Source organism: Physeter macrocephalus, chromosome 4 (genome assembly GCF_002837175.3).
Source record: "Physeter macrocephalus isolate SW-GA chromosome 4, ASM283717v5, whole genome shotgun sequence".
Lineage (NCBI taxonomy): Eukaryota > Metazoa > Chordata > Mammalia > Artiodactyla > Physeteridae > Physeter > Physeter macrocephalus.
The window spans coordinates 4,660,992-4,682,999 of NC_041217.1; the positions used below are offsets into that span (position 1 = coordinate 4,660,992).

Sequence of the window (22,008 nt, forward strand, 5' to 3'; positions counted from 1 at the left end):
CAAAAAGCAGCTGGAAGGAAAGAGCTTCGTCCTTCAGGTTTGAGAATACGAAGTTTCCTTTTATTCTGTTTTCTGCCTCGGAAAGTGTTTCGACCTTAATCAACACCTTACAAAGGGCAAGGACTTTAAACGTAGCACTTGAGGTGATATAGTTAAAATGTTCTTCAAACGCCCCTAGCGGTTACTTTTGTCACATGTAGTGTCACAAAATGCAAAAATATATATATATATTCAGAAAGAGGAACAACCACATTTCAATTTTTATTTGTGGACGGTGAGTCGCTTTTTAACCAAAGGTCTTCCCCATAACTTTCTCGAATCCATGACTGAAGGACAAAAAGTGTGCATCTCCTCATAGGTACAAACTAAACTAAAACCTTTTGCCACATGACAGGAAGAGTGAGAGATGTGTCTATTTTTTTTTTTTTTTTCTGTAGTTTCTGTGTGAAAAAAAATGCAGTTGCCAGCTGATGGGCAAACTAAAAACGTGTCCCCAAGTTGCAAAGAGTACAGAGTGTAAATGTCAGGCACTGGAGCTTTTCCCAGAAGTCGCATCCTCAGGAAGGTATTTTTGCTAATTATGAGGCTGAAATTATTGGCACAAGAAACACTGTTCCGTGATTGGCTAACATAATACAATAAAACAATGGTGTCAAGTTGAACCACTGTGAGCATCCGTACGGTGGTCAAAGGAGTCCTTCCCACAGTTTCAGTATGGTCCCAGCTGTAACTCGATGTCTCCAGGTTTGTCAGAAAAACACTCAGGTGCAAGTGTCCCATTCGCAGTGGGTGGATCTCTTCCTCTAGATACAGGATGGTCCTAAATCAGCCTTTCCGTTGCAGGCGGAGCCGTCATGCTCCACATCTCCACGCGAGAGCCATCCTTTTCCTGACGGCTCGGGCTGTAGGACCCCTGAGTTGCCCTCTTGTTGGAGGCAACGACAGAGGCCACCACTGCCAGGAAGAGGATCAACAACAAGGCTAAAGTCACTGAACCGGTGGCGGCGAAGACGTCTGAGAGCAAGTCGTCTGCCAACTGCAAGGATAGAAATGATGTGTGATGTGAGTTACAGAGCAAAGGAGAACGTCCAGGTCAAGGAACTACCCTGGAATGGAAACCAAGCAGAGCGCAGGTGCCACTCAGTGCTGGAGAAAGATCAGGGTGTGGAAGGAAAGTCAGGTGTCCTTATTCCCAGATCATGAGAACGTGACTGTCTCTAGAGTCCAAGGTCTAGAGGCAGAAATTGAGGCAGGAGACATCTACTGTGTCTTAATTTCAGTGACTGAGCTCATTTGTGTGACATCAAGGCCAAAGGACGAACCCACACGTTTATTTGTAAAATAGTTCTGCATCTATAGAGATGTAAGGCTCACAATCTTTCGACTCCCTTGCAAGAAGTTCTGATTTTGCACTGAAAAAAAACACGGCTCTTTTACAGCCTTTCTTGGGAAAGGAAGCAAATTAAATTAGTTGGGTCTCATGGGAAAGATCTCGAGACACAGGCTGGGCTGCAATGCGCGGGTTTCCACAGTCATCGCTTTGACTTGGATTCGATGTGACAATTGAATGGTTGTGAAGACACACGTGCGGCACGTGGAACCAAACCTGGGAACAGAAAACTGCAGGCCGAGCCCCGCGCGGAGGAGCCGGGTCCTGGGCTCTCAGGGGTGTGCCTTGGACAGAGTGGTTTTTGCCCAATGTTGATTCCAATGTGTTTGTCAAGCACTTTTTAGCAATGGGTAAAATGAAACTGATTTAGTTGCACAGAAATAGTAAAGACAGGACACAGTTGCTATTTGAATTTTTAACAGGTTTTCAAAGAAATATTTCTGTCAGGGTAAGTAAAAGCAGAAGCAAACTAGTTTACCTTCTCATTTAGCTTTCTCTAGGACCCATTCCCTGTTACCTAACCAAGCTACTGTTATAAGTGTAATCTTTGTTAGTTTAACATCCTAGGGAATTTTAAACACCTCTGTTTCCCTTTGTGTTTTTTATTTTGCTGTTGTTGTTCACTGCGCTTTGATTTAGCCATTACACAATTAATATAACCCTTTAATACTGCATCTCTTCCTAATATTGTCGTGGGTGCGCTCGCTATGAGCCTGGTCCGAACGTGCTTCATTAGGTCCCTCATTCACTCAGCCATGCTTGTTGACCGTCTGCTATAAACGTTGAACTGAGCTAGGAGATGAAAACAGAAGGTAAGTCAAAGTCTGAAATCTGGAGCTCAGCCACGCGCACACATATACACAGATAATCATACATTGTAAACACGTTATGATAATGTCATAAATGAACTGCATAGGGGTGTAGGTAGAGTAATATTGGAATGTGGCATGTGATTACCTTTTGAAGGATAAATGAACACTCAAATAGTTCGGGCAGGAAATTCTACTTGGGTGAAACAATTTGAAAGCAAAAGGGCAAGAGTACATAAAAGTCCTTAGAGTTTGCGGAAACAGTAGGAAACCCGGCGTGACCAAATGTATGGTCCATAAATGTGTACGTTTGAGTGGGAAAAGGATTTAAAAAGTTGGTGAGAGATAGAACTATAAGGTAGATGAATCTGGACAAGAAACTTGAAAGCCACACTAAAATTCGGCCTTGGTCCTGAGGTCAGTGGGAGCCAGTGAAGGTGTCTGAGTGAGAGCATGATACGATCAAGTCTGTGTTTCATTAAAACTTGGCTCTGGTAACAGGGTGGAGGGCGGGTGGAAGTGAAGGTGGGGCTGGAGGTGGAGGAAACAGGAGTTTATTGTATTAGTCGTGGTGAGAGGACCTCGGTCTAAGTTTGCCAGCGGAGTGAGACTTGAAGAGGAAATGGTGGAGAGAGACTTGGGAGGCGGAGTCACTCCACGGCAGACTGTGCAAGCGAGGCTGGGGAGGAGCGGAGGGAAGATAAGGATGGTCATCACAGGAGGTGACCCTGTTGGCTGGGGTCTCATTAACTGGGATAAGATACACAGGAGCAGAAACAGGCGTGCACGGGAAGACTGCCTTTAGGCTGGGAAAAGCTAGCGTCAGGTTCCTGGGCGACGTCCAGGTGTGCGCTGCTACTCTCCACATTATTGTCTAAAATGCTGGGTCACAGCAACTCTTCCAGTTATTGGAGGAAAGCACATAGAGTTTCCTAGAATTCAGTCGTTCTTGAGAAAAATTATTTACCCCAACCAGAGGGCAGGTTCTCCGGCCGCACTGCGTGGCAATGGCATCCTTTATCTGTAGCGACAGCTGGGGCAGATGAATACAGCCACAGACCTGGCCTTGAAAGCTCAGGAGTCTGGGTCTCAGCAGGACGGATGGACCCCCTGGTGTTACCTGGGGCCCTCCAGATTGTGGAACCCTCTTGTTCTAGCACCTTCTAGATGCTGCATTCTCCTTAATCTGTCCAGTAAACTGTGTCAGCTTTGGGAGTCGATGGTTGTTCTGCTGGGTGGGTGAGTTGGGAGGGCCCACAGCCGCGCAGAGAGGAGACGAATCACTTGGTTTGCCTCTGTTTTCTAAACTTCTCTGGCGTCTTCTCATTTGGGCTGAGAATGATTGCACGGGGAAAGCTAATGCCGCCCAGACCCTCGCACCTGCCGCCCTGCAGCTGGAGAGGGAGGGGACATGGCAGGTGTAGGCTCTGAGTTCGCGTTGGGACCCCAGTTCTGGCAGAACCAGAGGACTGATCCACTTCACTTATCTTGGGACCTGTGGGGAACCAAGGCTCTTGTCTGTAGAGGCTCCACTGCTCTCAGCAATGTGGAGAGAATGGAAGGGCCAGCTCCAGACCTGAGAGAAACCCCCTGCCTCCACCGGCTGTGTGCCGAGCGGCGGGCCTCAGCCAGTCCCTGAAAGACCCTGGGTTTGATCACCTGTAACACCAGATCCTAGCATCTACTCCCAGGGATGGGAGTCAGGAGACACAACAGATGCAAAAGCCAAAGAGAATGTCCCAGAGTAAGTTCTCAGCACAGGAGAATGTGAGCAGCCGTGAAGATGTGATGTATCACCTCGCTGACTTCCTTTAGTTCTGAAAGATGAACTAGAACTCCCTCAGTGCCTCGGGATACAACCCGGGAGCCAACCTACAAGCCTAACGTGGCAATTCCGAGCTTCAGATAAAGTTTTGGATGAAATGGCTGGCCTAGCGATATCAGATAGGGCGTGTCACTCAGCTTTGGTGGGGAGCCTAGGGAGTCGGAGTTTGAAATCGCCTCTGGAGGGCCCTTTGCTTTTGAATTCCCCTGGCTGAAAGGCCTTTTTTGCTCTGCTATTCTTCAACTGGGCTTAAAATACACAGCCCTGGAATGGATCCTTTGATAACTGAAACTGCTGGGACACAGGAACTGACAAGACCACCAGGTGTGGACCGTCCTGAAAAACAGCGTGAGTTTAAGGCCAGCCCTGTTTGGATGGGTTGTGCTGCTAATGCGGCACTTTTGAATAACCTTTTTCAGAAAAGACAGACCCCAAATTAATTAAAATTTCACGTAAAATTACTTTTCAGATGGCTTATGCTGCAATCTGTATTGTTAACATCCTGTTTAAATGTACATTTTATACACGATCACATTAAACTGTGGTGACTTTGAACTCCCCATCTGCAGAATAAAATAAATAGGTGCTTCATTTTTTTTTTCCTCCATGGAAGATTCATTCTGAAACATTGACTGGCTGTGGCCAAATGTGACCCAAGACAAGGACGCACGCTGGCATTCTCAGGGGAAACTGCCAGGACTTATTTTGAACCTTCTCACCTGAGCCAAAGCTAGAACACGCTGGAAATACACATTAGCTTTTTTTCCTTAAACTCCAGAAGAGGAATTCTATACTGTGATTCCTCTGAGGGGAGACTGGAAACAGAATGCACCTGCGAAACAGACGGAAATGGGTTTGAATCCAGTTTTGCCACTGGCGTCCTACACTTATCTCTGCTGTTCGCCACCTGTAAAGCGGGAGTGACGTCGTTCCTGTGTCCTAGGCTTGCTCTGAGACGTGGAGCATCCAGGCGTGTGGAGCGTCTCTGAGGGGCAGGCTCAGAAGGGAAGTCAGCCCTTGTGGTCACTCCTGTTTAGCACTCTTCAGAGTGATGACCCTTCCCCGGCTGATTTCCCCGGTCCTGCTTGGGCGTCAGAACACCCACCAGATGCCACCCACTCTGGCAACAAGTCGGGACTCAGAGCCCAGCCTGGGAGCGGAGAGGGGCAGCCGCTGACCTGGAGCTGGCAGGGGCCTGGGCCATCTGGCCGTCAGGGCCCACAGCCCCTCGCTAGCTGACTGCTGGTGAGTTCATCTGATTTTGAAAACACAGAACGAGCTGGCTTGTCTGGAAAGGAAAAGTAATGAGACTACCTCTGTCCTCAGCACCAGGATCCGCCTGTCATAATACTTAGGGCCAATTTGGAAAAATGTGAAAACAATAAACACATTGGAAGGAGCCTGGAAAAACAGGATATCTTAGGAAACTTGACCTCCTATTTCCAGGTGAAAGGAGGTAAAGACGTTAAAGCTTTGACTTGAAGTGAGGAAATTCTAGGACTGAGGCTGTGGTTTCCCCCTTAGGGGCATATTTTTCTCACGTGGGATTTTGTAAAATCAGCAGAAGTACGTTTGTAGTTGAAAAAAGCAGAAATGTTGGGAGTTAAAAACTGGCTCCTGAAAAACACTAGGGTGGAGTGAATTCCCCAAACCCTTCTAAGAATTCACTTTATAGGTCCGTCGTGTGGAAATATGTGGAGAGAGTTGAAGACGGGAAGGTAGAGCGTTTGGATGTACTAGTTGGTTACAGGTTATATTCCAGCGTCAATATGTGAGTTTCTGAAATGTGTGTGTGTGTTACACAAGAACATAATAGTACGTTATGTACTATTATGAGCATTAGTGGTTAATGGGAAAAATACTTTAAAGATGTGTTTTTACAAAGCCGGTTATAATATTAACTTCCATCTGTGTATCTAAAGTGAAATGAGGACATCTCTTTGACTCTCAGCCTTCAAATTAAGAATAAAGAAGAGATAGAGAGAGAGAGAGAGAGAGCGAGAGCAGTTCTTGTGAATTACTATTGTAACAAGTAGGTCTTCAATTTGGTGGATGGTAAAAAACTCCCACACAGACCTGGGTCCTTGAACTATCTCTTATTAGTGAATTGCTAGGAACAGCCGTTTCCATAGTAATATTGAATATGTGCCAGAACTCTCTTTTTAAAATGAATATTGCTGCAGCAGCCAATTTTCAACCATAAATACACTGTCCACTTTACAGTTATAAGGGGGGAAACAGGGAACTGAGAAGCTGAAAGCGGGGCCTGGGGCAGCATCCTGGCACGGGGAGGGGACCACCCAGCAGATGTTCCTGCCACCTTGTAAAATGCTCAGGACTGGGAAGCGTGTCAGCCGCGGAGCCCCTCCAGGCAGTTGACGGCCACAGGGACCGGGGACCAGGGGGCGTCTGAACCGCAAGCCCAGTAGCATTTTCTCCTTGGCGCTCCCATCTCCTCATCCGCTGTGCTGCCTCTCCCAGAAGACACACAGGCTCGCAAAGGAAACCGACATAGTCTTTCAACCAATTCTCACCAAATAATTACAATTCCTTACAACTCTACTAATTGGGGACCGTCTTGACAGCCTGGTGATGGGAGAAACCCGGCGACACGAGGTGGTTCCAGGCACCACCTCCACCCCCCGCCGAGGGGTGCTGTCCTGGGAACCTTCTAATGTGATCTCCACATCAGGCCCCACACCGAAGACGTTGGAATCGCTACTGGAAATTTGGTACACGGGAGACAAATCAGAAAAGGAGCTGGTCCAGCACAAGGCTGCATGGAACTAGGGTTCCAGCCCTAGTTGAAACCATCGCTTCTTTCACAAATGACCACCAGCCCGCGCGTGACGTGTGTGGGCTTTTAGGGGAAGAGCACCGTTATTCTGAGATTTGAGGGGTGCTGTGACACTGGTCACGAAGGGACACAGTTATTGCTGCGTTCAGCAAATGGCTCTTGAACACGCCCTCTGTGTGAGCACAGTGGCAGCTAGAGTACAGTGGTGAGCCCGGCAGTCCCAGCCCCACCCATCTAGTGCTGGGTCTGGAATTCTTGCCCCGATGTCTCACAAGCTCTCTCCTACTCAGGACGCCACATTTTCAGCAGAAGCATAGATGTAGCTAGAAGTTTGGAGACACAGCTTTCTTCGTCTCTCTCCTTAAGCAGGTGGTATAAGTGATGTAATTGTTCTCCTTGGAAGACCAGGCCTTATGAATAAAAATTCGCTCTTTGCCTCATACAAGAACCGAATCCCAGCAGCCCAAACTCAGATTTCGTTATGTTTTTGTAAATGTATTGTTTGAAGATAATTGCGGCCCCTTCTGCTGACTCTGGGTCAGGGGCGTTACCAGATGTTGTACGCACAGAAACGTTTAAATTCCAGGTAGGGATGATCACATCCTGTCACCTTCTCAGGGAGGCCTTGCCTGATCGCCCTCTTTAACTGTAATCAGCTTCATCTCTCTCCAGCACGTCGCGCCCTGGGACACCTAACAGTTCACGGGGTGGGGGGGGGGGCGTCCCTCCCCTCCCCTCCCAAGGCGGAAGTTCCGTCAAGGTGCAGCCCATCCTCTGCCTCCCAGCCCCTGGACCGGCATCCGTGCCCCAGGGACCCCGCGGTGATCCCGCTGGAAGGAAGCCTTGCCCAGCAGCACATGGCGAGCTCGCTCTCAACGTCACGCACAGAGCTTCTCCCCGGGGATTCCTGCAGGAGGACACCCTAGCCTGTGACCCACAGGGGGAGAGACAGCCGCTCTCTGACTCCGCTGAAAGGTCAGGGCGCCTCGGAGGGGCTGTGGCAGATCAGAAACCACATGATCAGAGAGCGAAGGGGGCCATTATTATTATAGAACTTGGCTACTATTCCTTTCCGTGGAATCGGCCACAAACAGTCTGCTTTCACCTTCTCCTGCCCCAGAGCCCGGATGGGAATGTCGTCAGGTGACACAAGCAGGAGAGCCGAGAGATCATTTTTTTTTTTTTTAAATACCATTTTCTATGTGTGAAACATTCTTTCTGTCTCCGCTAGGTGACCCCCTGGACATTACCATGGCCCATTTTGGTCTCAGAGAACCTGGGTAGACAGTCATACTTCCTTTCCTTTTTTTTCTCTCCTTCTCTCTCTCTGCGTTCCAGAAAGCAGTGGTCGCCAGCTGAAGACTCGGGTGTGCAGCGCGCAGCACACCGTGAGCTGCTCACACTGGTGTCTGCCAATCGGACACCCTTTCCCTCTTCATTATTTTACGCTGGGAGCCACTCCGAACGCAGTCCCTGCCCTTCCGCTCGGATTGCTCTCTTGTTCAGTCTCAGGGTCACAAGCCGGTTAAGACAGTGACTGTCTCTTACGTGGCTGGTTAAACGGTCCTCTAGCCATTCTTTCTTGCCCCAGAGTCTACCCCAGCCAGCCAGCCCTACAGAAAAAAAAAAAAAAGAGCTTGCTTACCTGGCTGGGAAGCCCACGGACGCTAACCATATCAGTCCTAACTAACCGTGTCAAGCCCAACCTGCGGAGTTTTAAGTCAAGGCTCGTTTTGACTTTGCCCCCGTTTCCCTGTGAAGTCAGCAAGGCGACTGTCCTTACCCGCCCTTCTCGAGCAGGGACCAGCCTCCCCCGCCCAGCCGCCCCTCCAGCATGAACAGGCCCTTTCGGGAGACCTCTCCTCTGCTCAGAGCACCCTGCGGCTTAGCTGCCCTCTGCACATCCCCCGGGGACCCCGCGGGCTCTCCTCCCAGCATCTCATTCCCCGACGCCCAGGGCTCAGCAGCGTTTAGAAGAGCTGCGGCCCGGCCTGCCCGGCGTGCCCTGTCCCGTGCACTTGAACGTGCTGCCCTGTTCATCAGGGGTTAGGCCACCCTCCACCCCGCCCCTCAGGACTGTACGGATGAGTATCTGTTTCCTCTGGAACTTTCCGACACGACCAAGTGCAGTGCTTTGCACAGAGTGGCCGATCAATTGTTACTGACTCACCCACTGGTAGCGCTGGTGGCTCTGTTGAACGCCTTGATTCGATTCTTTTTTCAGTCGTCGGGAGACTTCTCTACTGCCGGGAGTTTATCGGTGGGGACATCGTTCACGCATTTGTTCACGCGCTCATTCACTCACGCATCGTCAGTGAACGCCGTCACCGTGGCACGCAGCCACGGACACACGGGACACACGGGTCCTGGACACGCGGGATCCAGAGGCATAGGCATCGCCTTTAGAGGGTTCACCGTGGAGTGATGGTCCCGGGCCGGGCGGCTACACAAACCGCCACGGTTCAGGAGACGGGCACTCTGGGAGAAGGAGGTAAGGAAGGGTGTTGAAGGCAGAAGGAAACACCACGATCCAGCGGGAGAGAGAAGGAGAAGCGTGCCTGGGCCTTTCCTGCTTGCCTGGGAGGCTGGTGGAGGGAAGTGCTTCTTGCTTCTGCAGAGCCCCACGCCGAAGAGAAGCAGCAGCCCATGTGTCAGGAAAAGCGTTCACCCAACCTGGGCAGTAACCCAGACAGAGTCCCTTCCAGGAAGCTTCTCTCCTCTCCCTCAGAGAAGCAGAGGCCAGAATCGCACGTGCAATTTCCTGGATATTCTCTGCAGGTTCTTTCCTAGCGCATCTGACCTACACCTCTTGTAAGAAACCTATCAGCCTCATATGCCAGGACTCCTCTACTAACCTGGGTTTTGTAGGACACAGAAGGCTTTAAATTTCTTTATACCCCTTCTCTGACATGGTCTATAGATTTTAGAAGGTGATTGATAAGAATATCAATTGATTTTATACAACATTTCAAAAGCAGGAGAATATCCAGCAAACAAGTTAAAAAGGCAGGGGGACTTGTGAGATTAAATCATACGAAAATGACATGACAACTAACAACTAAATGCAATTGATTGTATCCTTGATCAAAAAAACCAAAAATCTAAAGGACAATTTTGGGACAATTAGAGAAACCCGAACATGGATAGCACATGAGATGGTAAATTTCTTGAATGCCATACTGGTATATGGTTGTGGAAGGGAGTCCTTTTTCTTCGGAGACACTTGCTGAAATAGTTAGTGGTAAAGTGTTACAACGTCTGCAACCTACACTCTAAAGCTAGAGCAAAAAATGTATGTATATAGAGGTAAGAAAGGGAGCAAAATATTTAAAAAACTGTTGAAACTGGATGAAGGGTATGTGTTCACTGCACTATTTGTTTTCTGATTTTCTTGAGCTTTCATTTTTTTCCCAGAAATATTAGAAAAGTATTGCTGATTTCTCTCCCTGCTATACTTTTATTGCCTAGTAAATCTCGTGCCCATCGATGGTTTTATCTCCATCTAGACGCTGAGACATTCACGGATCACATCACATGCCAGTTTCCTCACACATTTGGCCCGAGCCCTCCTGCTGGAGCCTAACGCAGTGCCAGGCACACAGTGGGCGTCCATGGACTTTCTCACCATCTCCTGGCATCGTCCTTCCTGACCTAAAAGCTGTACCTTGGCCCTTTCCTCACTTGGAATTCTTTCTTCTTACCAACTTTCTTCAGTCGGTGAAAAGCTGCTATTAATTCATTCTCACATTAAGCAGGAGAAAGAATGCCAAATCCCCAACATCCTTATGGCTTATCACATGTCCTTTTGGCAAAGGTAATCTAGTCTGTGTCATTGTATTTATTGCCCCCAAATCAGAACCAGTTGCCAGAGAAATGAAGGTCTATTGGTTTGTGTTGGCTTAATCCACGTCAGGGGGGCTTTAGGGGCATATAAGGATAATTTGACCAGCAAAAGGAAAGCCATAAAAATGATCAAAAACGCTAAAAGATATGCTGAGAACACCAAGCTTATTTTACTGAGGATTTATGGCCAACTTATCAGAAAATTATTTGGTCCAAGTCTACATTCAAATAGGTCCCTCAGTAATTCAGCAAAGATTCCAGCCTCTGAAAAAAACAGCCTCTATAATGAGATACTCCAGTAACCCCTAACTTGCAGCACATGTAGTTTAATTTTCAACAGTTGTGAGACTGCAGTAAATCCAGCTTTTGAATAACTAGTTCCACTGATACCTCAGACCTGCATTAAATTAGCAGAGCACGAAGATCAACGGCATCCTCTCTCCTGACATACCTGCGTCCGTGTTTATTAACCAAATCGAGCTTAAATGTCTGACCTCCCCCACATGGCAGCCGTACCAGCGCCTGCTGGGTCCCAGCAGAAGTAAGTGCCAAGTCACCAGGCTCTGCTGCATGATGTCAGCTGTGCCCCAGGCCCAGCTCTGGAGGTTGTATTTTATTGACCAGACTCAAATTGGTTTCCCGTCGTGCAGGCGATAAAGTGTGGCATCAAGTCACCCGTGTGAAATATATTACCTTAACTTTGACAGCTTGTCATTGAAGTCCTTGTTTATATAATCTATTGTGCCATTTACTCTATTCTTATTTTACAAAGCAAACATAGAAATAAAAACCCTTGCTTCCAGTGTTTCGTGGATCAATGTCTATACCCTGTACCTTCTCTTAAATAATCTCAGAAGTAGCTATTTCTATTGTCATTGTCGGTTTACATCAAATTATCAGATTTTCAGTTTCAAAGTCTGCCTCGTGGAAGATGAAAGATGCATTGCGTGCTTTAACGGGAATCCTTTCACAGTGCAGCTCTCTCCCTTCCAAATCGTTTGAGACTTGCTACGTCTAAAGAGGGAAGGCGCCTGCCATGTTGAGGCTGGTCAGATCCAAAGTGAACATTCCTAAATCTATGAGCTTGTCACCACCTAGAACACCAGGGTATCTATCTTACCACCAGCAAAGATAGAAACCTTCATATTGGGAAGATTGATTAAAGTAGTATTTAGTTTTAGAACTAAAGAGTTCTTTCAGAAGTCAGGCTTTCAAATTCCAAATAAGCCATTTGGTAAAACTCTATAGCAGGATTAAAACAAAACAAAACACAAACACAAAAACCTTATGTCTGATTTTGCTAATAGTCCACGTAAATGTCCCAAAATGCAACGGGGGGTAAAGATCTATTTACATTGCTATTGAGGATGTACAGCCTTCCTTCCTGGAGGGACAAAAATAAAGTCTAACAGCATTTAACTCAGTCTAAAAATCCTGCTGAACTACAGTTGCCCTATCTCTATGTATTAATGTAGCATAGAATTTAACAGCCTATTATGAGACCAGACAATATAGCTGTGCTGGTTATTTTACACTTTTGGAGCTCTAAGTGTATGTACACAGTAACTATGATATACAACGTGTCTGCATTGCCTTTTGAAATAATGGTTTAGGAGATTCTTGCCTGAGAAGTTCTCTTCCTTCCCTACAAAGGGCTCAAAGGACGAATCTTCTCCTTTTGCCACTGACTACTTTCTAGTGACTGTTTTAATAAAATGAAGATCAGATTCTGTTTCCTATCCAGTTCAGAGACCTTTTTAAGAAGAAATTAGATAACCTAGCTAACATGTTAAACTGTGTTTTAGTTCTATAATTTGTCATTAATATTCCAAACTATAAGGCTTATTCTCCGGATAATCTCTGCTGATTGCTGCATTTTCTCATATTCTGTGTCATACTGAAATTTTAATTATTTACATTCTTTTTTTTCCCGAAGTTTGGAGTAATTGCCTGAAGAATAGTCCCCTTACTAACTTAAATAATTTGAAACATATGGAAATTTTGTTTTCTAAACTCCCAAAGAGACTGAGAACTGAGAATTCAAGCTATAAACTAAGCCTCTCCAGTTTTGTTGCTTCTTCTTCCCAGACCCCAGAATAACACTCCTCTCCCACCTTTATAAAATATTTCCCTTGGGTCTATAACTTTTCGATTCCACCACCATTTAGATGACTTGTCCTCAGGGATACGGCTGTGCTAAGAGCCTCAGGAAGAAAACCAAGATTAGTCACCAGGCTTGCAGAATCCTCCCCGATTCTGTTTACGAGGATGGCTGCCAATTCTCCAAACGTGCTCTGCGCTCATGTTCTTGTCAGGGTCACTGTGCTCGCACAGCACAGATTAAACACGCAGCCTCGGGACTCTCAGTGCTGTTAGGAGAAGCATTTGCATTCCACTGACGGCGCGGGGTGTCAAAGGAAGCCATCTGCTCTGATTTAACGACACAAGGGACAGCTACGGCTCCGAGAAGAGAGTTACAACGCGCCTCACCTCAGCCAACCACTCCTCTGTGTGGCGGACCTGGGCAGGAATCGCCTCCATACTAAGAGGTTCTCAGAGGTTGGCCTTCTACCCAATGGTTTCCTTGTTCTCTTTTATTAAAATTTCTTTGCCACCTGTTTTTAGGCCTCTTTCCCTGGTCTCAGGACCCTAGAATAAATCTAGTATTTCTACTGCAAGGTGGCAACTAGATCTTTGATTATTTGTGCATTCCACCCAGGCCATTCATCTTTTCGATATTCTACAATGAGATCGGCTGTAAACCACTTTGGAACTAAAAGGTGGTACACAGGGGAAAAAGAAAAAGTAATTAAAACCTGAGGACTTAATCTGTCCCTGGCATCTGACAAGTCACCTCATTTTAATCTTCACAATAGTCAAATGATACAGACATCATTGCCCTTAATTAAAAGATCTTTTAAGCAATTTGTCCCAAGTAACAGATTACTTAAGCAGCAGATCCGGTACCCAAATGGTCAGGGCTTGTTCAGTTATGCACAGATGCATCCTAGGTAGAGCACTATATAGATGTAGCCCCAAATCTACCCTGAATTTCAACTACGTTACCCTTATTCGACATACTTACACACTGAGAGATGAGTAATAATAGTTATTTTACACTTCAGGTCTCTTGCTATGGACAGCACTTATATAACCAGCTGCGTTTCCCTGCTTATTGGCGTTGGTTTAATTTTGGGGGACTTTGCATGTCAGAATAAGCTCCAACAAAGTAGGCTGAGAAGTGCAAGGATTTTGTTCGTGAGTTCTAGGAAGGCGCCCAGCACACAGTGGCTGTCTGGGAGGTAAGCTGTCTCTATATACTGTGCCCGCATAGACCCTGAAAAATTCAGGCAGAGAACAAAGAAAAGGACCCATAATTCACAACTTTCAGTCCCATGCTTTTAACACCTCAGCAAGTCTATCAAGAAATAAAACAAGGAAACAATGCAGAAAATCTCCCAGGGTTGTTGCTTGTATAAAACAGCCCTGTGCTACCCTCCAGTTTCAACACAATGTTATCAGGCGATGATTAAGAAGGTAGCTGTTTCCTTGCTTCACAGCGTCAGAAAGCAAGGTATCAAGCCAACAACTCCCTTTGTAGGTGCAGCACTGAGATTGCACCCACGTAGTGCTTCCAACTGTAAATATTAATGGTGCAGAAAAGAAAGAGATCTTCCCTGGCTCTGGGCTGCCTGAGCTCAGCAGATTACATGACACTCTGGCATGATTTGCTGAGATGTAGAAAACTGAACTTCTTGTTAACAAGTTTCCATGTATTTTTTACTCCATCAGCAGGTTCTTGAATCAATGCCTAGATTAGGTTTGACTAACATCAGCAGAATTTGACTTTGATGGAAAGTTTTAAATTTATAATAAAAAATTGTACATCCATTTGGTAATTTCCAAGTGAAAGGAGCTAATCCTTCTGGAAGCTACAGCATTTATTATACCTGGTTCCCCAAAGCACATTGGTTGTTTTGCTTCCTCCTGGATGAAGAAGTCTATAATGCTTTTAGGACACTGGGGAACACTTAAGGACAAACTAAGAAGGCCTTTCACATTTCACCCAATGCCAAAGGATTTAAGGTTTCCGTGAGCTTGGAAGAATGACAGGGTTGTTTTTATACTCCTTTTGAGACACTAATTTCAAAACCATTATATAGGAGCTCCTATTTTCTTGTAGATTTAAAAAAGTGGACTCAACATTGTTTGTGTGAAAGCACGCACGCGTATTTTACTCTATATAAAGTATATAAGTATGACTTATAGTTCCCGCACTCAATAAATGCCGGTTGATGAGGATGGTGATACAGGAGTCCCTAAAATGCACTTAAGCTGTCCCACTGCAATGGCACATTACTACCCATAAAAAGTCTGACGCAAAAAGGTCATCCTACACTACCATGTACAAAATCAAGGGAGGCAGCATTACCTGTGTACAAAATGTTATAAAGTCTCCCTACTTTTATTTATAAGAACACGCTTTGAATTGTGTAGCAAAAATTCTAATTGGCATATTCTCGGCCGTGGACTCCTACAGTTCATTACGTGCCATATTTCTGTCTTATTGTGTGATTTCAAGATCCATACTTCTCTATATTTAGAAAGCTGCACTCAAACAGAATATAGCATCTTCTTCTCTCCTGTCAACTTCAGAGTCCATGACACATTGCAGGTGCTTGAGTTCTTTTTGACTGAATTGACAAATTAGATAGCATTGTAAAACAAATGCAAAAGCAAACTTGACATAGATGACGAGCAGCTCCTGGTCTATCCAGGTGATACTTGGTTTACTTGTCAGGTAGAGAGGAAGACCTGGTAGATCTGCGCGTCAAGGCCCACCTGGGCCTCACTTTGACCTCAGAGAACTCAGCAGGAGCCCGTCATTGTGATTGCAATCTGTGACCACTGGAATGAGTAAATCAGTGAACAAATCCTTAAAAGGCAATTGGGCCAAGGATGGCGTCCTTGTCAAATCTGCTCTAGCTAACAGTGCCATGTGAGTTAATCAGCGGGACACAGCCTACTCTTCCCTCCCAGAATATTTTATTTGAACAGGGAGCCACTCCAATGCTTTGCCCTTTGTAAACGCACATCACCTTCGTGACTCTCACAGTGCCTCCCAGGCTCTTTACATCCCAGAATGCCTCTGCACAAAGGTGCACGTTGTAGTCCCAACCCGCCCCCACCGCCGTGGCGGGAATCCAGCCAAACACGCCACGATTTCTGTCTCCGGGTGGAAGACAAATTATATGCAATTACTCAGAACCTGTACCTCTTGAGCTCACCCCACAAGGTGAGTGGGAAACTCAAAGTCATCACTTAGGGTTCTGCAAATACAATATTCAACTGAGATGCTTATATTGGTTTCTGTAATTCAAGAGCATTTACTTTGGTAATTAAAGTGGCAATGGAGTTATCCCAGTTCAAACACACATGACCTTTACCCTCAAGAAGCTGCAAATTAGGATAATGTACATACTGCCAGCTGTGAATATCTTTAGCATTCACAGGACTTAATTGGTAAAAATAAATAGGTACCGGATTCCATGAGAGCCACAGGGCAGATTTTACGATCTACTTTCCATTTCCATTTTTTCATTTTCTCCCTGGAAATGTTCTTCAAAACATTCCAGAGTTCCCTGGATGCAGTTTGTCTCATGAAAAACTTGCATTTCCTTCAACTGTATATAATGGTACCTATTTCAAACACCCATTTTACAATTAAGAAATGCTAACATTTCTGAAACATTTGGGTAGGGCAGTCTGCTTAAAAACAATCTCCAAGTGTTGTGTTTTATAATTTAGGAAACAGAAACCCAAGATTGTATTTTGGAGGAAAATCAGTGATGAGTCTGAGTAAATCACTTAACTTGTTTGGGCCTTAGTTTTGGCATCTGTAAAGTGGCAATAACATTCCTACTGATGTTAGGATTAAATGAGATACTACACGTTGGGCACTTTTGATCATCGGGACAGCTCGACATCAGAGAAGGCCTAGCTCTAGGAGGAAGAGACACCAGGGGGCCCTGGTCACCTGGTCCCTGAGCCAGTGGGGTTTCCTGGGCTGGTGACTCTTCTTGGGCAGTTGATGGTCCACTTTCAGAAACTTCTGGCTTCCTTAGCTCTGAAAATAGATGGCACTAACCACAGAAATGCTTCAACCACCTCCTGCTTGGTCTAGGGTACATTTTATAAGGATTTGCACAATTGGGACATTTACAAAAAGTGACTAAATGTATTTATTAATTGTATGTACTTTAAGATGATGAATGATAGCAGCATTAGTCTATCGCCTCAAAGAATCTTTTTTTCATGGTGCTGATCCAGGGAATTTGCTCAGTTTTCAGGGAAGGGAGACAATCTGAATCTCCTCAGACCAAAAACATGCCTTTGGTCCTTTGAGAAGAAAAGGGAGAGCATCATGGGCCTGAAAATCCTCAATTAATGAATAAGAACTTTAGAAAGATACAAATGAAGTTTAAAAAAGATGCTTAAAGCAAATCGTAGTTAACAAAACTATGCCTAGAGGAAATTTTAATTAGTAGAAATCAAAAATTAAGTTAAAGAATATGTGCCTTTAATAATCTAGTGAAAAAACAGCCCCCACCCCACCAAATCTATTCAACAAAACTTCCTGCCTGAAAGGCATTATTAAAAAAAAAAAAAAGAATACCTGGAACAAGGAACAGTTTGTATTAGTTTGAGTTCCAATAGGAAAGAATAAGACTGAGAATATCATTGAGGCGTTTTCATCAGTCAAATTAAACCATCATTAAAGAAAGGTGCTACCATTTTTGGTGGAAGGTAATCCTTCTAATCAAAGTGAGTGGCAGCCCACAGATAATCACAACCTATTGGAAATAATTTAGAGGAAAGCATGGAGAGGCCTAAAACATGTTATTAGGAAATGACTCTTCCTTCTCGGGCTGGATTGCAACAGGCGCTTGGATCCATAATCTTGCCCTAGCTTAAATTTACCTGATTTCACATCCCATCACTTCCCAGAATCCTTCATCTGTCCTAGTCAGGCCTGGCCACTCTGTGTACTTCACATCATCCAAACTTTGTTCCCACAATCGCATCTTTTCTTGTGACCTTTCTTCTCTCTTGAATGCTCTCCCGTTTTCTGTCCTCCAAATAATCTTTCTCGTATTTTATGGCCTCGTTTAATTCCCATAACCTCCATGAAAACTCCCCCTCTTGGAATAGCTCATAGTGACCAGACTTCTGTGAATTCATACTGTGCTTTTCCTCAGTAACATAAATTAGGGGCTGTTTTCAATATGTCTTGTAGTTTCTCTTTTTCCTCTGAAACCAGATTGTTGTTTTCTTGAAATTCTTAGAGTAGGGATTATAGATTATATTTCCCTGATCCCCTGCCCTCCTTCCTCACTCCCTGTGTCCAGCCCACCGTCAGACAGGTCGCAGAAACGCATGTGTGGATGCGATGGTTACTTCTTTGGCTCTCGGGGGCAGGCGACGGCACCGACTCGGCAGTTTCCTGCATCGTCGTGGGACTTGTGAAAGGACAGAACTTTGGATTTCCTGCTGAGAGGCCCAGAATGTCAGCTCATCCCACGGGAGAAGTTACTGCAGGAGAAGATGGCTCAGAGGGGGGATGAGCTGGCAATGAGAAGGAGGGAGTGGACGGCTCAGACCTTCAGGTGCAGCTGAATTCGAAAAGGGTAGAACATTTGGAAATTTCTTGGTGAGGCTTGTCTGACAACCAGACAAATTGTGAAAAATGATAAGCTTTGGTCTTGCTAATGTTGCTCTCGGGGCAAATACAGGCATTTCATCCACGTGCCTGGGCACGTGTGGCAGCCGTAGGGCCCTTTCTACTTGGGAAGAACTCTAGCTCTTTCCCGGGTCCTCCTTTTCTCCTGGCCCCACCTGAATTTCTTCAGCATCTTTCCCTCTCTCGTTGCGTAGGGCTCTTCAACAGTCTGTCCGATGTTTATCATCTTTTGGGATCAGTGCCATAAATCTCCTTCCCTGTCTTAGGTCTTTAAAGCCTCTTTCCGTGATCCCGAAGGAAGTTTATGGCTCTGATGGCTGTTCTCCAGGTTTCCTTTCTCAAACCCTTGAGATGCAGATGCAATTACACAAAGAAGAATTCACGATCATCTAGGCAGTGGGTAATCATAAATGCAGCGTGGCCCTTACACACGAACGAGAACTTGGGATCCTGAGCTCTCTTTGCTAACAGGCACACTACTTTATTTGTGACTTAATTTCTTCTGGGAAAACCAATTTAATTAGCCCTTTGGTAACAAACAATCAAACAAAACCAAAAATCATGTCAGGAAAACATGAGTTTTTGTTTTGTTAAGAAAATTCCTGCTCGTTCGAAGACCTGGGTCAGTTATCTTCCATGCATAACTTTCCCTGCCCTCCCTCGCTCTGGGTAAACCCCATACCACAAATCACTCATTCGTCCATCTATTTATCCCTTCAGTAAGTACTGAAGCACCTGCTCTGCCAGGCAGGATTGCCAGGCACTGAGGTTTCAAAGTTAAACAGCCTTCCTGAAGCTCACAGCCTGCAGAAGCATCTGCACTATTGCTCCTGGGTAAGTGGGGCACGCGACCCAGAGCCTGGATGCTCGGTGCTACACCTTCTGAACTGGATCTGCTTGGGAAAGGTGTGCTTAACCTCTGACTCTGTGTTCTCATCAGTAAAATGGGAAGATAATACCACCTAAGTCTTGGCATTTTTGTGACAAATAATTAAGATAATGTGTGAGATGACCTTAGCATAGTGGCTGGCTCAGAGTAAGCGCTACAGTTATTAAACTTTATTAGCCTTGTTACCATTAAATGTTACGATGGAGGTGTGTTTGGGATGGTGTGGAGTGTGAAGGCACTCCCAGCCCTGATGGGGAGGGAGAAGAGAAAGGAAGCCTTCGCTGGCAAGTTCTGAGCACATATATACTTGACCAGGCAAAGACGGATGAAACGAGAATTCAAAGCTCACAGAGCAAAGAGCAACAGATTCTTTAAAATGCCTTTTTTTCAAAGTTGCAACAGTGGTCAGTTCCTACTGGTTTTAGAGGAGGTGAATTAAAAGGACATGGATTTTAACAATTCAACATATTCATCTTTGAAGAGAAGAAAACTTATACTCCTCTCTTGAATTACTAAGATTTTTAGGGGCCCCATCCATTCTGCTATAATGGAATGCTTTCCTAAAAGCAAAGAGGAAGTCAGATTAAATATATCCCGGAGGGCTGCTCTGAGAGTGTCCTTGGGTGTCCACGTGACTATGTTAGAGGTGAGAGCCTACATCTTTATGAATCTAAGCTTCCTCTGGGAAATGGTTCAGTAAAGAGCCAATTTATATCAAATTTCACTTCAACATGAATAATAGGGTTCTGTGCATTTGTTTCTTGGATGGAAGGAATGTTCCCCTAATGGAGAATGTAGATCACTTATCCTCAAGACCCTACCATCACCAAAGGGGTTACTAAAGACCAAGTCTTGCCTTTTTCATTCTGCGAATTTGGCGGGGAAAATGGGCCAACTTTCTGTACTTAATATGCACTATCAGTTTCATCTTAATTTTAATAACTACGGGACAGGCTGAATACACACACATACACACAAACGGTTCTCAAAGTTAGAAACTGCCACTTTGAACTCACCTCAAAAACACTTCATTCGTTATATTAGTAAGTTAGTTAATATTTATTATCTACTATACACGACAACAAGTTGGCTACTGAAAAATTTGAGGGAACATACTAGCTTTAAAACAGATGTTTTCCTGAGTTTTAGGTATCAACCAGAGTGATTTCATTCATTCATCAGAAATTAATATGTGCTTTGCCACTTTGAATAACAAATATACGGGTACCTCAAATTTCCTTTACAACATAGTCTTGTTATCAGCATAGGAGTATCAAAAAATGTTAGGGGAAGTGGGTGGAAGTAATATTATTCAGAGATTTATGTGCAACTAAATTAAATTCAGGTGGACAATGAAACAATCGTGAATATGCTTTCCAAATGATCAAATATATTTCTTTGCAAATAGCCTGTTTGTTTTTGGAGGAGTTATATTTAATACGGCGCTTCCTTCCTCTATACAGCTAGTCTCCAATAGATTTCCATCCCACGTGAAATAATCTGTGGTTCAGTCATTACAATGTGAGAAGAAGATAATAGCCATGATCTTTATGCCCTTTTAGAAGAAAAGAATTTTTTCTATTTTTATCAAGGTTGGGAAAATAATATACATATAACCCATAAATATACATTATGAGTCACAAAAGTGTCAAGGAAAAATAAAGTTAAAACAAGTACCAATTTCAAGTCAGGTATCTTGATATTTAAATTTGTTCACATAAGAAATTTCCTAGAGTGTGCCCAGTTTTTGGCTCTCACAAAAATGATTAGCAATGGATTCAGTGATCTGCAGCCTCCTTTCCTAAAGCCAGTATAAGTCAGTCGAGAAGAAAATCCATACTGTATAAGAATTTACACACTCCATTTTTGAAAAGAAAAATTAGGAGAAACTAAATTCATGTTAAGTTAAACTAGATGACATCATGATATTCACTTGCATACTAGTAGTCTTCAGTTTTGTTGATCACAACTCTGTTTTTAATAGATGGAACCAATGCCAAAAGCTTTTCTTGAGTAAAAAGCAAGGGGAATAACTCAAGAAAACGAAAACAAGATGCAATCAACTTCATTATTCACTTTGAGCCATTTTGGTAAGTTAATTGGTTTGTAACGTGGTCATCTGATTTCTAAAATGATCTGCGATCGACTTCAGTGACATTCTGAAGAGAATGGAAGTGTGTCAGGTAGAGATGATACTTCTCCGGGGGGAATAACTAGGATGGATGTGTCTCGGTTTTCCTAGGACAATGTCAGTTCAGGCTGTTGTGCCAATGTGATTATGAATAGAGCTTCCTTTCCCTCTCAAAGTATTCCAGTTGAACAATAAATAGTACAGTCATCAGTGTCATAACCAGCACACATCATTACATTCACTTCAAATATCTCCATGGTTTACAAAATTGGAGAACTGTGTGGGTGGAGCTATACATGGAAGTCCCCCAGTTCCCTTAGTCTAAGCTCTTCAGAGCAGCAGCACGTCTTTTGCGTACATTTTAGTTTCTCACCAAGCTTGGCTCAGAGCCTTGTTTATAGCAGACCCTTGATAATGGTGGATGAATGGGTAAATAACTGATTTTAAAAATCAGTTTCCACAAAGTCCAATATTGTAGCAAGGCAATGATCACTTTAGGGAGTTTTTTTTTTTTTTTTTTTTTTTTTTTTAATGATGAGAACTGATTTGACAGGTAGCTAAAAAGATGTATGATTTGGTTAGC

At 44.6% G+C, this 22,008-nt stretch overlaps 1 protein-coding gene across 1 annotated transcript in view; it reads right to left on the bottom strand.

Annotated features, from left to right (window-relative positions):
* Positions 1–405: 405 nt before the first annotated feature.
* The window catches only part of CRB1 (crumbs cell polarity complex component 1), a 281,561-nt gene continuing 259,958 nt past the window's right edge, over positions 406–22,008 (bottom strand). Inside the window, exon 13 of the mRNA XM_024130639.3 lies at positions 406–1,036. Coding sequence (XP_023986407.1) covers positions 821–1,036 — 216 coding nt within the window. The 3' untranslated portion in view covers positions 406–820. The remainder of the gene's footprint in view (positions 1,037–22,008) is intronic.